Source organism: Eublepharis macularius, chromosome 10, assembly GCF_028583425.1.
Source record: "Eublepharis macularius isolate TG4126 chromosome 10, MPM_Emac_v1.0, whole genome shotgun sequence".
Classification (NCBI taxonomy): domain Eukaryota; kingdom Metazoa; phylum Chordata; class Lepidosauria; order Squamata; family Eublepharidae; genus Eublepharis; species Eublepharis macularius.
Genome location: NC_072799.1, coordinates 26,853,031 through 26,869,358, shown reverse-complemented (window position 1 = coordinate 26,869,358; position 16,328 = coordinate 26,853,031). Strand labels below are relative to the sequence as shown.

At 40.8% G+C, this 16,328-nt stretch overlaps 1 protein-coding gene across 1 annotated transcript in view; it reads left to right on the top strand.

The window, feature by feature from the left end:
• The window catches only part of TRMT10A (tRNA methyltransferase 10A), a 28,084-nt gene extending 14,210 nt beyond the window's left edge, over window positions 1–13,874 (top strand). Inside the window, exons 7-8 of the mRNA XM_054990249.1 lie at window positions 6,032–6,137; window positions 12,797–13,874. Of these exons, the coding sequence (XP_054846224.1) occupies window positions 6,032–6,137; window positions 12,797–12,966 (276 nt within the window). The 3' untranslated portion in view covers window positions 12,967–13,874. The remainder of the gene's footprint in view (window positions 1–6,031; window positions 6,138–12,796) is intronic.
• Window positions 13,875–16,328: the final 2,454 nt, after the last annotated feature.

The window sequence follows — 16,328 nt, the reverse complement described above, 5'->3', positions numbered from 1 at the left end:
TTGAGGGAGTTTTTGAATCATCTCAACAACATCCACCTGAACATACAATTCACAATGGAGAAAGAAAGTGAGGGAAAACTCTCATTCCTGGATACCTTGGTCATCCGCAAAGCAAACTTTCAGTTAGGTCACAAGGTCTACAGGAAACCAACTCACACTGATCGGTACTTACACAAAAACTCCAATCACCACCCCCGACAGAAAAGAGGCATAATGAAAACATTAGTGGATCGTGCAAGACGGATATGTGAGCCGCGCTTTCTCAATGAGGAAATTAATCATCTAAACCACGCACTTCAGGCAAATGGCTACTCCAGAAATGAAATCCGAAGAGCAATCAAACCCAGGATGAATCAAACAACCAAGGAAAAACAGTCACCTACAGGAAAAGTGTTTTTGCCATATATCAAAGGAATTACTGATCAGATGGGAAAGCTTATGGAAAAGCATAACCTTCAAGCAGTATTCAGACCCACCCGAAAAATACAACAGATGCTACGATCAGCAAAAGACAGCAGAGACCCCCTCACCTCTGCAGGAGTATACCGTATACCCTGCAGCTGTGGACAAGTTTACATCGGGACCACAAAGCGTAGCATCCAGACAAGAATAAAAGAACATGAAAGACACTGCAGACTTGGACAGCCTGAAAAATCAGCAGTGGCTGAACATAGCCTAACTCAAACAGGGCACAGTATCTTATTCCAGGACACCAAAATACTGGACAACACTTCCAACTACTTTGTCAGACTGCACAGGGAAGCCATTGAAATTCACAAGCATAAGCAAAACTTCAACAGGAAAGAAGAAACCTTAAGAATGAACAGAGCATGGGCTCCAGTTCTGAAAAACACCAGGCCAACAAAACACTCCACACCCGACAATAGCCCTGCAGAGAAGATTAGCACATCAAGCACCAATCCATATGCAAAAGAACCTCCTCAGGTTACAGTGAAGCCTCCTGCCATTAGCATTCCACACCCTGGGAAACTCTTACAGAATGACTCAGCTCAACCCCACCCCTCCTGAGTAGATACAAATGACCTACATCTTTTCCACACTGTGACACTGAGAGATCTCTGTCTTTTGGTGCTACACCTCTGAAGATGCCAGCCACAGCTGCTGGCGAAACGTCAGGAACTACAATGCCAAGACCACGGCAATACAGCCCGGAAAACCCCCAACAACCATCGTTCTCCGGCCATGAAAGCCTTCGACAATACATTGTCAGATAAATCCTTTGCTGGGAATGGGAGAGGACATTAGTGTATTAGATATTAGTGTCATTCAGCCCACCTCTGCAACTAAGCTCATTAAAGGAATTCCCAGTTCTGTCACTTCTTATTTTCTTTATTTAGCCCTGTTCTGTACAAGTGATAGATAATTCTGTATCCAATTTCTGGAATTCCCAGTTCTGTCACTTCTTGTTTTCTTCATCCAACCACCTTCCGTACAAGAGATGGATAATTCTGTATCTGTTGCTCATGCTGCAGTATGATCCTTAAAACAGCTAAAGCAGGGTCAGCAATCTAACTTTGGCTGCTGGAACTATTAGGAGAACATCCTCTTGTGATTCTGTTATTTTCAATCATGTTTATTGAAGCATTGCCACTCATCCTAAGTAATGCAGTCCCCAACTAGATCTAGACTCACACTATGATAAAACATGTAGAATGTGCAGTTAGGGCAAGCTGTTGATTGGTTGGCATTTGGTCATTATCCTGCACTTCCATTAGAAATCTTAAAAAAGCTTACTTGAGGTCCAAGCACAGAATGGGGCTGTATTTCCTTAGTGTTACCACAGCTGTAGAATTAGAAACTCTCACATATCACTGGACTTTATTTATTTACTTCATTTAAACACCACTAACTTCCCAATGGGCACCCAAAGTGGCTTACACAGTTTCCTCTTCTCCATTTTATCCTTCCATAACCCTGTGAGGTAGGTTAGGCTGAGAGTGCATGACTATAACAACAACAACCACTTATATATTGTCAGGTTTTCCCTGGGGCGGTGTGGTGGCGGCGGCAGCTGAGCCCAGAGTTCGGTCGCCCGGCTTTGCCCTAGGTGGGGCGGCGCTTGGTGTTGGCGTGCTGCCTGTGGGCTCCTGGCTGTGGCTAGGGAATATGCGGGCTCCTACTTTGTGGAAGGAGGGGATGTATACCTCACCCATGCACCCTCTCATGCCACCAGCACACTGCCTCAACCTAGCGGTTCTCCAGTGCATCTCCTCCTCCTCCACTTCTCCTGTCAATCTTCCTCCTCGTTCGCTTGCTCCTCGTTCCTCCACTCCATCTCCTCAGTCTCTCACCTCTCGCTCCTGCACTCCATCTCTCACTCTTCCGCTACACAACCCACCCCGACCATTCTCCTGAGCCCGCTTTTATAGGGCATTCCGTCCTTGCCCCTTATCCGAGGTCCCCGCCATCACCTGACGCGGCCAAGCTGTGACCACTCTCAGGTGTCCCTTCCTTCTCATTACTCCCACTCGGCTGCCCACTTCTCTCAGGTGGGGTGGGGCTGAAGACGAATGCCTCCCAGCTGGGGCTTCTCTCCAACATGTTTCCTTTCCTCCTCCTCCTCCCCCATCCTCCCTGCAAGAGGGGGCTGGCCGGGCCCCTCCAAGCCAGGTGTTGCGTCCTCTGCTGCCTTTGCTCGCAAGGACTGGCACTCGTCTCCCCGCGCTTCGCCCCCTCCCCTGGTGGGCTGGGGATGCCGCTTTCCCTTCGTGCTCAGTCTGGCGCTTCTTGCATCTCCAGCCTCTCCGCGGAGCTCTGGCCAGGCCCGTGAGTTTCTTGTCCTTTTAGGTGAGCTTGGGCGTTTCGTCCCTGCCTGTCTCCCCCCCCCCCCGATTCCTCCTTCTCTCCCCCGGCCGCTGCCTCTGCCTCCCCTTTCCCGGGGCCCCCTGCGCCTGCTGCCAGCCTTCCTTCAGGGGGTTGTAACCAGTCTGGGGTGCTTGGGGTACCCAACCCTGGACATATACCACTCTTCTAGATAGATCAGTGCCTTGCCCAGAGCGGCAAACAAGTTATCCCCACAATACACCTGGGGAGCTTGGGCTGAAAGGAGTGGCTTACCCAAGGCCACCAACTGAGCTCAGGGGAGTAGTGGGATTCAAACCAGTAAAATGCTGAATCACAGGTGAACCATTTAACCACTGTGGTACAGCAGCTTTCCCAAGGTCACTGTGATGGATGGCCAAAGGTCCTGTGGAGGGGGGCGGGGCGGGGAGACAATCTTCTTTAGTACTGTTTGGTGTGTGTGTGTGCAGAGCAGCTAGCCGCCAATCCAAATCCATGGAGGGGCTGGATGAGCTGGGGGTGGGGAGTGTGAGAAAAAGGAGAGTCTCAGTTTTTAGTTGGATAGGAGTTGCAACTCCAGAGTGATAGTTTGGAGAGTCCCCGTCTCAGGAGATTTCAAAAGACTCGGATTGCCTTTGAGCAAGAACAGGTGAAAATAGTAAAGGGATGGAGATAGAATTTTGCCTCTAGATGAGTGAGCTGAAAAAATCCTTTGATAGGAGACTGTGGTGTCAGTCTAGTTTCTGGGGGAAACATGGCAGTTAACTGTTCTCTGCACCCCTAAATTATCAACTGAAACATTATAAATGAATGGGCCCAGCAAGACTGTATTACTCTGGTAAATAGCATCTGTCCACTTTTCTGAATTATTCCTTTGTCCCCGGGAGTAAATAAAAGTTACTGTTCTTTTCCTGTTTCCTTCACGGATGTTGGACTCATATTTCAAAGCCACTTGGGTTAAGTATATCAGATAGAAGTTTGGGATAATGACAACACTGGTTAAGCTTTGAATTGTGCTGCTTCTGTCTGAGTGCCAGTTAAGACCCTGTCCTTCACAGTCACCCAGCAGGCTTCTCTGGCAGAGTGGTGGTTTGAGCCTGACTCTAACCTCTACATCATGTAGGCATTTTTACTTTACTGTTTCATTTTGTAAAATATTTGTTGCTGTTTTGTTTTATTTTTATCTTATGAGATGTAAGTTCTACTTATTTGGTAGAATATGTGGGTATTGGAAGATGATGAGTAAAGTGTAGCTGAAAGAAGATGAATTGAGTAGTGATTATCCCCCCACCCCCACCCCTGATACAAACAGAAAAAGTTCAGAATCTCGGCTTTTGGGGACATAGTTAGAAAACATTTTACTGAAGTCTATTATAAACATATGAGCTTGGATTCTAAGCCTTGCTTCCGTTTGTGCTGCACTGTGGGGATGGTTCTTCTGGAGCTAGGAGAGTCAACTTGTGCAAAACCAGCATCTTTCAGTGAACTGAAAAATACCTATCACCCGTGGAAAGCGCTGTACAGTAGAGGATTGCTTCTGTGGTCTTTTCCACATGGGGCTTTTTTTACCAGTTCTGATCCCATGCAGCTTCAGTATATCCTCTTAGTTCTATACACACAGTCAAAGTACCCTGATTCAGTATCCAGACTGCTTCTTGGACTTTTTTGCATTCTTCACAGTAAAAGGCTGCATCAGCTGCAAATTTATTTCCCCCAGGGTTTTGGTGGGTTTTATCCCTGTGCATATACCTCAATTATTTTTTAGCAGCTAAGTTAAATGGCAGCCTTTTTGAAGTGAAGAATATTTTCTCCAGTGTCAACCCTGGCCTGCATTTCGCCTTCCCCAGATGGAATTTCCCCAAGACCAACCAAACCAAACTGAAGCAAGTAACTGTTGCAAATTAGCCCAACAGAACCAGTGTCATTCATAGCAGGCAGGCCAGTGGGGAAACACTACAGAGCAGGACCAAGTAGTACCCAGCCACAAGCACAAGGCATTCCCTTGCTTCAGTTTGCTTCTGTTGAGCTAAGTTGCCACATTGTCCTTTGCTTCAGTTTGGTTTGGGAAGAATGGACATGATTCTGTGGTGTGATGTTGGTCCCCTTGCTTCACTTTGGTTCGGGGGGGGGGCGGGGGATTCCGTTCCCTTGCTTCAGTTTGGTTCTGTTGGGTTTTCTCTGGGATGAGCTCAGCTTGCATTTGGCAGTGTGACTTGGCCATAGCAACCTTGTTCCTGTGTGTTTCTGCAGTGGGAGTCAGCTTTGACTTTTGTCCCATAGGAAATAATGGAGTGGCTGGGAGCATTTTGTTCAGGAACCCATAGAATAGGCCCCCAGGGACCAATCTTCCTGAAACTTTAAAGGTCTTTAGAGGACAGTCAGGAGTAGGTTCCTTCCAAATTTGGTGAAGTTTGGTTGAAAAATGACCCCCACCCACCCACCCACCAGATAGCCCCCAGAGTGATTTTCCTATAGAAAATAATGGCTAAAATTTTTGGTAATAGCCAAACTGAACTAGAGAATCAATTCAGAATTGATGGCATTCTGAATTTTTTCTCAGATTTGGTAAAAAAAAAAAAATCAGATTTACTGATTTTGGGGTGTGTGTGTGTGTGCGCGCGCGCGCACCCCTACTCAACAATACAAGATTGTGAAGGAGTATGTTTTGTTTCCTGGGTTTTTTAAAGTCCAAGTTGTTTTTTCTCTTGGAACTCTCTTGGAACTCAAATGGGGTGAGGTAGAGGCTAGCCACAGTCCTCTCTAATGTCCAAACTTTGCAACGTTGCAATCCATGTGCAAAGAAAAAAAAACACAATGAAGAAACGACTGATGTTTGTCTTCTCCCAGAAAGCCTGCAGCAGAAATGGGGTGGTTTTTAAGTGCAGAAATAAAAAGCAGACACCACTTCGGTTCAACTCCCTAAAGTGCAGAATTATAGAACTCAAAAGCTGAGCAAGCCCTCATGGGCCAAATACCTGAAAAACCCACTGTAAGTGTGCCATGCAGAAATGGCCTGAGGTAGGTAAAGAAGGGCATAAACAGGAGCAAGGCTTAGAATCCAAGCCATGGTCCATAAACAGTAATAAAAATGTCTCTCTATATATTGAGACTGCTGAAAAATGAGGGAGAAAACAGTAAGAACGTGAGGCTTTGGGAGACATCTTTGAAATATACAAGATCACTTTACCATTGATGATTAGCTAAGTTTTACCCTGTGTCTTCCCTACAGGGCATCACATACAAAAGAGCACAAGAACTGGGAATAAGTCATGCACAACTGCCATTGGGAATCTTTGTGAAAATGAACAGTAGGAAAGTTTTGGCAGTGAATCATGGTAAGTGATGAAGCTGAAAAACAAATATTTCAGAATAATCATGTTTTAGATGTCAAAATACGCTCCACGCTTATTAATGGAACAAGTAAAAACCTGTATGATAAAATGGATGGAAAAGTTTGGAGAAACTATTTCGATGAACTTACGGGGAAAATTTATGAATGAAGGATTCATAAATGAATGAATTTACAGATTGCCAGTTATTGAGAGAGAATTAGTATAAAATGTTCTTTAGATGGTACACTACCCCCAAAGACATTGCAAGAATGAGGAAGGCTTATAGTGGACATTGTTGGAAATGCCAAAGCATGGACACAACATTTTACCATATGTGGTGGACCTGTGAGAAAACGCAAAAATATTGGCTAAAGATACATGAAGAGAAGCAGAAGATTCTGAAACTTAGATTTGAGTTAAATCTGAAAAATATGCTCTTAAACATCCTACCAACTAATCTTAGAAAAGAACAGGGAGCTCTTTTCCATTATATGGTGACAGCAGCAAGCATATTATATGCAGCAAAATGGAAAACAGGTACCTATCCTGACGTGTCACAATGGAGGGATAAGATTTATGAGTATGCATCAATGGCTAAATTAACTACTTATCTGCATAATAGACCGATAGCTAAATTTTGGGGGAACAAAATTATCTTGTATCATAGTATGAGTAAGACCACTAGATGAGAAAATCAGTTTTAACCAATAATTAAAGGCAATAATTCACGGTTTTGCCTGTACCGACAGCAGGCCTGCTTCTAAACGAATTGCAGCATTTGAAACACTTGTTGAAACTTGGGAAATGGCTCTTAAAAATTTTGATTGTGTTCTATCAAGTAAGGTCAGTTCAGTCTGGAGTAACAATGGAGCTCCATATAGTAACTGAGATAATACTTTTATAGAATATAGCTTAATAGCAGCTTCTATATTCTGACCCCCTTTGGACCAGAAAAAACTTCTGAATAGCACCAGTGCTTTTCTGCACATTAGCAGTCAGGTAATCAACATGTCCTTTCATATGTCCGGACAACTGAAATACAACTCCAAGAAACCTATAGCAGAGGACCTGCTCTATGGGACAAGAGTCAATAAACCAGTTAAACACCTTAGCCTTATTTGCAGATACCATTATTTTACTCTTAGTATAATTTATCTCCAAGCAATTTTGAGTGCAGTACTGCAAGAGGGCATGTAAAGCTCTCTTAAGGCCGTTGGGGAGTCCTAGAAAGCAAAACTGCATCATCTGCATAAAGTAATAGCGGAATATGTTTATCAGCAAGCTTCGGGGGGTGAAAATCAAGATTAAATGTTAAATAAAAGTGGCGCCAGAATACATCTTTGTTTTACTCCTCTGTCTGTTCTAAACATCTTTGTTAGGTGACCTTTTGGATTGCATCGTACCCTTATAGAAGTATTTTTATGCAGAGCTCTCAATAAGAACAACTGACGCCTATCGTAGTAGATTTCAACTTATCCCATAGAATAGTTCTCGAAATAGAATCAAGCACAGATTTAAAATCTATAAAAGCTGCATATAAAGAGGTTAGGGAGTTCTGGGAGTATTTTGAGATTAAATGGTCCAGAATGACACATTGATCTAAACACGACCGTCCCTCTCTACAACCTGCTTGCTCCTGCCCCAAGAAAACCTTCCTGGTCCATCCAATCTTTTAACTTCCATTATAGATGTTTCAAATAGAGCTTACTTATTATATTTAAAAGACTGATTGGCCTGTAATTAGCGGGATCCTCCCTGTTACTTTTCTTGTAAATAGGTAAAATTATTGCCACTCCCCAGTCCTTAGGTATTCTACCTGTTCTATCTATAGTTATAAATAAAGAAGTAAGAACCGGAATCCACCATTCAAGGTTCCTCTTAATCATATCTGCAGGTATAAGATCAGCCCTGGGGCTTTATTAGCTCTCAAAGTCTGAATAAGGTTCTTAATTTCTTGGGGATGCATAGGGGTCCAAGAAGGTAAGTTATCAATATCCAGATCCTCCATTACAGGCTCATCTTGATCTCGATAAAAATGCTCAAAATACTTTTCCCAGGTTTCAGGGAGAATTTTATTACTGCACATTGGGGGAGATCTAATGTTACAATTAGAGACCATACGCCAAAATAAACTGGGATTTTTATCTACAATTGCTTGACTAAGTTGATCCCATGCAAGAGCTATGGCTTCTTTCTTTTTCTGTCGTATTAAGGACTTATATTGATTTTTAAAATTTTTCTTCTCCTTTAAACTACCCTCATCATCCTCACACCTATATTAGATATACATATTGTTAAGAGCATTTTTCATAATTCCGCATTCATTATCAAACCAAGACTTCAATTTATTATTATTATTTGGTCCATTTTGTTTAGAACAAAGCTTACCCATAACCTTTTGTAATTCCTTAATAATCTTAATAATCAGTAAATTTACTGTTTCATCCTCCCTCAGCCTACTAGTCCATCCCATAACATTCCAAGACACTAAAGAGATGGTCTGTGAATTAAAATATCCACCATGGTGTGATTAATTATCTAGTCAATCAAAGGAGATCAAATCCAGTTGGTCTGTAGAATCACTATTCACGCATCCATTTCTTGGCACTTCCTTCTTTGTCAGATTATCATAGCTGGGAATCCTCGACGTGGCTTCATCAATATCTATCAGAGGATCCGGGTATACAGACTCTCTAATATTAGGAGTATTAAGAGCAGAAGAAGATTGCAGCCTCTCATCATTTTCCAGGGAGTTGTTATTTTGATTCCTAGTATCTTCCCCTAACAAGAGAAGATTATTCCTCAATGTCTCCAATCTTTCCACAGTCACAACTTGATCCTCTTTTGGTAGATTTATATAGGAATTTATCAAGGCATCCTCTAGGGAGTTATCCTGATTCAAACCTTCATGTGTATTAGTTGTGGAAGATAAATTCTTCCCTGAGGGTTTGACTGCCTTAAGGGACGCTCTAGACGTTAACACCTTCCCACCTGATAGGAGAGGCCAATCAAGTCAGTTTGTGGGGAGTTCCGGCTTGGTCAGCTTTAGTCTCTTTATGATCCTCTTCTAAGTGGGGTATACCAAAAGTGTTTTTCTGGAGTAAATTGTCCAAGGTTTTTCCAGAGTTATTTGTAAACCTCTGTAGGGGAGATATAAGATCTATCAGGTTTTCTGTGCATTCCCTTAGACTATTAAGTTGATTGGTATAATAGAGTAAATTAGGTGAGTGCAGTTCCTTATGTGGCTCCTTAAGTCTCACTCATTGCCAGCTTCACTGAGAATATATCATCTCTTGCATGAGCTGTAGCTTGTAAATGAGAATCTGGCACAGATTCAGTAGCAGATATGGATGGCTTTCCTATGTGTGCTCTAAATGCTGCCCTTGCGAGTAATGGTTTTTCTCTTTCTTCCATGAACACTCTGATTGGAAAAATTTGAAAAGAGGAAAGAAACCTCTTCATTCTAAACATCATGCAAGGAATGGTAGAGTTTTTGAAAGTTAAGAGCAATTTCCAAGCGTAACTATTGCTTGGGAGTTTCTCTTATCTGCTCGAGATCTTCAAGGTGTTGTTCAGTACTCAGCAAGTGACCTAATGAGCGAATAATCAACCTTTTATTACTCCATCTTCCTCAGTTCAAGGGAATATTTGCAATTTTCAATATTAATTTACTTTAAAAAACAATTAAACTGCCAGATTCTGCTTGAGTTTGTGGCTTATTTTGTCAGTCAGGATATGTGTTTGAGTGGAAGGATTAACAGCTGTCTTATTTTGCTTATCAGCAAATGAAGTCAGCTTATCTGTAGCCTCTCCTGTTTGGGTGTTCCTTATTTTAGCTGCAGCCTGGTTTGCCAAATTGGATGCACTTAATGAGGCAGAACAGTCCTCTAACAGTGGAGTAATCTTAGTGAGCTTATGAAAAATCTCAACAACCATCTCTGCCATAAGTAAACATTGGTATCCAACATTCAACAAATCAGCTCCAATAAGCACCCCCTTGCTCAGATCTTCAGTATTGGCCGTAGTTAGATTGGTCTCCAAGGATTGTGTTAACTCTCCCCCTGCAACAATACGTGGAGAGGGGCAGAAGGAGAGAGATGAATACAGTCATTTTCTGCTGTTTCTAAGGGCCCCAATCTTTTATCAGAATGCAAAGGAGGGTCACTCACCACATCAATCAAGAGCATTTCGTCTTATTTTCAATTGCGTCTCCGGTTTAGAAGTACCTGGGGAATCCTAGGAGTGTCTTCTGGGACGCTTCTTGTTTTGGTTACTTTTTTTCTTCATAATTAGAAATCTCTTATTTCTTAACTCGCTTAACGCTCACTTCTTGCTTCGATTCCCCTTTAACAGCACCTCCTTTTCTGGGCTGATTATACTATGCCAGACTAAGTGAAAGGATAGACTAAATAAGTAAAGGGATATTATAACTTCCCAAGTTTTCAGCCAGTCTTGTCTTGCTTATCTTGCTTGCTAGTCAAGGACAGAGGTGATAAAAGTCCGCAGCTCTTCAGTAGTTTCAGTATAAAGTGGAGAGCCTTGATCTGGTGCTGCTGCCTCTATGCCGCCATCTTCCCGTCAACCGCCATCTATAGTTTGATATTTCCAACACTTTCCTTTGTCGTTTTTATCTACTTTCTCAATATCCTTTGGAGTAATATACCATCTGAAGAACATTTTGAACCAATTTTCTCTTAACACCTGACTGACTGAATTTAATTCCTTTTTCCTATAACCATTCCCATTGGTGCATAGGTATTTGCTCTCTGAAGTTCTGGATCTATTTAATCATACATTTTAAACCTGTTCTTCTGTTTCTAACTGAAGCAATAACTTACATATCCATTGTAATAAGTAATCTTTGTTTTGTAATCAGCTGTTCTAACTCAGTCATCTCTCTTAAAGTGCCACCTCCCATGTTAATAATCTTCTTTAATCTTGAAACTGATTAGTAATATGGTAACCACTGAATATTCATTCCTTCATCCCTAATATCTTGCCAGAAATTAAGTTTCCCTTAAGAATTTACCATATTGCCATATGTTAGGATGACATTCTTGATGACATCATGATAAGCTTTTATCAGGTACATGAGCAGAGAGTTTGGAGGACTCAGTATATTCTAACGTTTAAACCATCTCTAATTATATGGCTCCTTTCTTGTGTTATAATCATCTTGGTTGATTTCTTTTTCCATAAATAATGTAAACCTTCATCAAAACTTGCTGATTTGAGTTTAACAATTCTTTGTCTTGGATTTTTAACCCAATCTGCAATCCAAACCAAACCTGCCACTTGATTATATAATTTTATGTTTGGAACCGCTAACCCTCCTTTCCTTTTCTCAACATGAAGTATTTTAAAACTTATTCTTGTTTTCTTACCATTCCAAATAAATATATTTATCTTTCTTTGCCAATATTCTTTCTTTTATATATCTGTATCTATCCATCTGTCTATCTACACGACTGGACATATATACAAATATGACTGGACAAAATTGCAGTCTTTTTAAAAATAATTATCAAAACACCTAGAAACTGATACAGTTTTATCAAGTTGGAAAAAATTAAAAATCTCAGGGCTGGGGAGAATTTAATTTTGTCAATACATTCATTTTGATTGCCGAAATTCTCCCCAGCCCTGAGATTTTTAATTTTTTCCAACTCGATAAATCTGTTTGTATCAGTTTCTAGGTCTTTTGATAATTATTTTTTAAAAGACTGCAATTTTGTCCAGTCTCATTTATCCCCAAATATTTAATGAGTGTGGTGGTCATATAGATGGCAAATTTCCTGGACAGCAGCAGCCCCAAACAGTTTTGGTTTATTAGACTGATAAACACTCTGCGTTATACCATTCTACCAGTTGACATGTTATAATACCTCACTGATGAGGCATTTATTTATTTTATAGTCCACCTTTATTGGTGAGACTCAAGGTGGATTACAGGATATAAAACATTGCAATGAAACAGCATAAAATGTAATTTGACTAGGATAACAGAATTAAGAGAACAATGAGAACAAACCATCTAAGTCAAGATATACTATAAACAATACAAAAAGTGGTTTACAAGTGCTAGTTAGCATAGGGGAAATGCAGTAAAAGCACGTTGCCATCTCTCTTTGTATTATGGGTCTTTCTATTAAATAAATACTTTCATCTTTTAGAAATGTTTTGGTTTTTTAGTAGTAACCCTCCTTTCTCTGCCACAATTCCCCCTATTCTCTCCCCGCTGCCCGGCCCCCTGTATAACTGGTTATAAAGGTGTCTCCAAAACATGTGCTGAAATTTAACTGAGCCATCAGACTCCTGCTTATTCCACATTTGTGTTCAGCATTGGGTTTTATTGGGGGGTTTTATCTTTATATAAAAATATGTAAAAGTCATCAATTAAAGTATTCATATACTTATGAAAATATGGCATCAATCTGTCAGAATCAGGTAACCCAGCAGTGCTAGTTAACATAGGGGAAACCTTGATAGCTCATTTCTGTAGCAATTATATTCTGACCTCTTGTGGCTGGGAATGCTTATGTTCCATCAAATCAACAACTGTTGATTGTGTAGTGCTTTTATTTTGAGCTGTGTTATGTGCAGTCTGTTACTGAGGATATACTTATTAAGCAGTAACTGACTTTTCTGTCTTTTGGTTGCAGTGTTTGAGATAATACTCGCATACTTAGAGAAAAGAGTGTGGGAAGAAGCATTTTTCACTGTCTTGCCACCGCGAAAAGGAGCCAAACCACTGAATGAAATAACTGATGCCTCTATGTGCAAGCTACAAGAGTCAGAAGTAGTTCAAGATGAAGTCTCTGATAGCGACTAATTTCCAATGGGAATATACATGGAAGTATCATGGACTGTGAAGAGAGGAAGCATACTGTACTAATAATGCAGAACTGTTCGTGGGGCATTGCATAACTTGGCAGTTCACTTCAAGCACAGAATTTACATTATCACGTCTGAACTGTATCTTTACTTTTAAAATATTTGATCTTTAGCGGCTTTTTAGTAAAGTAAAGGGCACTTTCTCAGGTTTTTTATGTTTCCCAAGGAAGCTAATATTTATTTTACTCATAAAAATGTCAATATTTGCCCAGAAGTAACTTTTTCTCTTCTAGAGCTGGCAATAGAGTATTAGTGATAGTGAACAGTGCCTTGACTGAAGCTCTGCTGTATGTAATTCTTAATTTGTTCTTCTGTGGTGTTCTGAAGTCTGCCCTGCTTTGGGGTATTTTGGTGCACAAATGTTATATTCCAATTGGAACAGTAATGTCTGGTTTCTTTCTTAGAAAATATGAGAGAAAAGGCCTTTGAGGCCCTTTTCCCATGGCTGTCTTAATACATTTCCCTCTTAATCTTGGTGCAGATGTGTGAACTTGTAAGAGAAACACGGGTTCATTCTTTATGTTTACTCTGGTGGAGATGACTCCACAGCAGTACATCTAAAGGCCCTTTTATCATTGTAAATGAGCTTCTTGTGTAGTGCAGTCTTTCCTGCCCTCTGAAGGTAATATTACAACATCAACCCATGCTGCAGCTACTCCCCACACTCCAGGAGTGACAAGTTTAGGGAATAACTATAGAACAGGCTCCTTCCACGTCACTTGGGATCTTCACATTACCTTCACAGCACAGGAGGAGACTGTGCTATAGCAGCTCCTGTGCTAAAATATGAAATGGGGGGCTTAAGTACCACTATAGTCTGATTGCAAAATAGTAAAGAGTCCAGTAGCACCGTTAAGACTAACCAACTTTATTGTAGCATAAGCTTTCAAGAACCACAGCTGTGGCTCTTGAAAGCTTATGCTACAATAAAGTTGGTTAGTCTTAACGGCGCTACTGGACTCTTTACTATTTTGCTACTACAGACTAACATGGCTGCTCCTCTGGATCTATAGTCTGATTGGTAATTGTGTTGGACAGAAGCAAGCTTTGGTCACCGAATTGTTACAATGACAGTTTATCTTAATTTCCAGTTTGGGCAATATGCTAAATATGTTAGATGCAGTCTTTTAGTGGCATTATAATGTTGCAGGGGCAAATGTAAGCATAATATTAGATCTTTAAAGGGCTTCAGATTTCAGCAGTTCAGAACTGCAGTAATATTCAGTTTGTTAGAAGATCTTGGCACGACCTAGCCAAAATTGAGCACCTTTTAATTCCACTTAGTTCATTGACGTAGAGAGTTGAACAGTTTTTCCACTGACATTAGTGAGATTTACAAAGTGCTTAAATTTGGCTAGAGTGCATTCATAGTTCAAAAGTTTGCTACATAAAAAATATTGTGGACTTCATAATATCTAAATAGAATGGAATGGTAGTGTTTTGCCTTGATTTCCAGACCATCTCTTTTAAAATTGCAAAGAAATGTATAGTTCTTGGTCATAAATCCTGTTGTCAATAAACCAAAATGCTGGAAAAACTTGCATTTTGATACCTGTAATATTTAATCTCATTAATGAATTTTCAAATTCAGCACAGTACAGCATCTCATTTGCATACTGTGTTTCTCCCTTGAAATTAAGAACTGTTCCAACTATTTCTGGCCAGTAGTTTTATCAGAACTTCCACGTTATTTGTCCTGTTTTGCTGAGTAATTTATTTGCTTTAGTAGAATCTAGTTATAGTGAATTTAAAAATAAAATCCAAAGAAATTTCATTAGAAAATTATACTTTTTTTTTTTTTCCAATATTGCTTCCCTCCATTAAGTGTTGATAGCTATTTTGGCTTCCATTGACGCTACTAAACCAGTGTAATCTCCAGGCTTGTTAATGTAGCGACTACCACATTTTCCTTCAGTTCTTGGCTTTTTAAACAGACATGTATGTCCTGTTTCATGTTGGACAAACATTTGATCAGCTACTGGAGTTTACCATGCATTTTCAATAGGAAGCTACAATGTTCTTCTTTCTAAATGGCTAAAGGTATATGTGTGCAGGACATTCTGTGAATGTATAAAAGAGACCTTAACATTGGGACATTAAATATTTATTATCCATCCTTGTTTTAAACATCCAGCCTGATGAAAAATTCTGAGGACTTGAAAGTTTACACACTCATGTTACTTTGGTCCATTTGCAAGGTATTACATGGTTTTTGTGTTTGAATTTTTCATTATCTGTGGAGAAGGTGTGGCATGCTTGAGGAGCTAGCAGAGAAGAGAGCAGGGACTACCTCAGGATACCATGGAGGAAGCCTTTGTACTGAGCCTGAAGTTCAGCAGGCCACAGTGATTCAGCAATATGTTCTGCATCTTCTTAATGAAACTATTGTCCCTGAACCATGGAGCCATGGAACCCTTTGCCAACTCTGTTGCACTCTTGCCCCCCACCCCCTCGTGTGGGCCAGTCTCATCCACAGCCACACACCTCATATGTCATTTCTCATTTGCACAGCTTTTTCAGCAAGAAAGCATACTGTCTGCATTGTTAATTGTCATAGAACTAATCTGCCATTTGTGGTTACTTGTTACCAGGGCTTTTTTTCTGGGAAAAGAGGTGGTGGAACTCAGTAGGTTGCCCTCGGAGAAAATCATCACATGGCCGGTGGCCCCGCCCCCTGATCTCCAGACAGAGGAGTTTAGATGCGGAGGGCCATCTAAACTCCCCTCTGTCTGGAGATCAGGGGGCGGGGCCACCAGCCATGTGACCATTTTCAAGAGGTTCCAGAACTCCGTTCCCCCGCGTTCCTGCTGAAAAAAAGCCCTGCTTGTTACACAACAGAACAAATCATCCTTGGCACTGGCTTAGCACAGGACTACTAAATCACAGTCCATTAGTAAAGCGTTCATAAAAAAATCATTTTCATTCTTTGTTTCTCTTGAGCATTACTTGCCTTTTTTAAGGATTGTTTCTAGTTTCTAGTACCCATAACGTCGTGGATGTTTACAGTACATTTTTATTTTACTCTAGCCAATCTCTAATGTCATGTTAATAGCTCCATGGAGTAAGTTATATAAATATGTGCCCAGGAATATTAGGTTGCAGTCTGAGCACTTTTATAAAGTGTTTGACATGGATGTATGACTCTTTAAATTAGTGTATCAGAGCCTTTTCAATAGCTCCAGACAGACAGGATCCTGAAGACTTCAGACTCAGCTGTTAGTGTAAGGGAGGGAGAGAGTTTGAAGATGGGCCATATCACTTTATTATAGTACAATGAAATGTGACCACCACACCAGAATA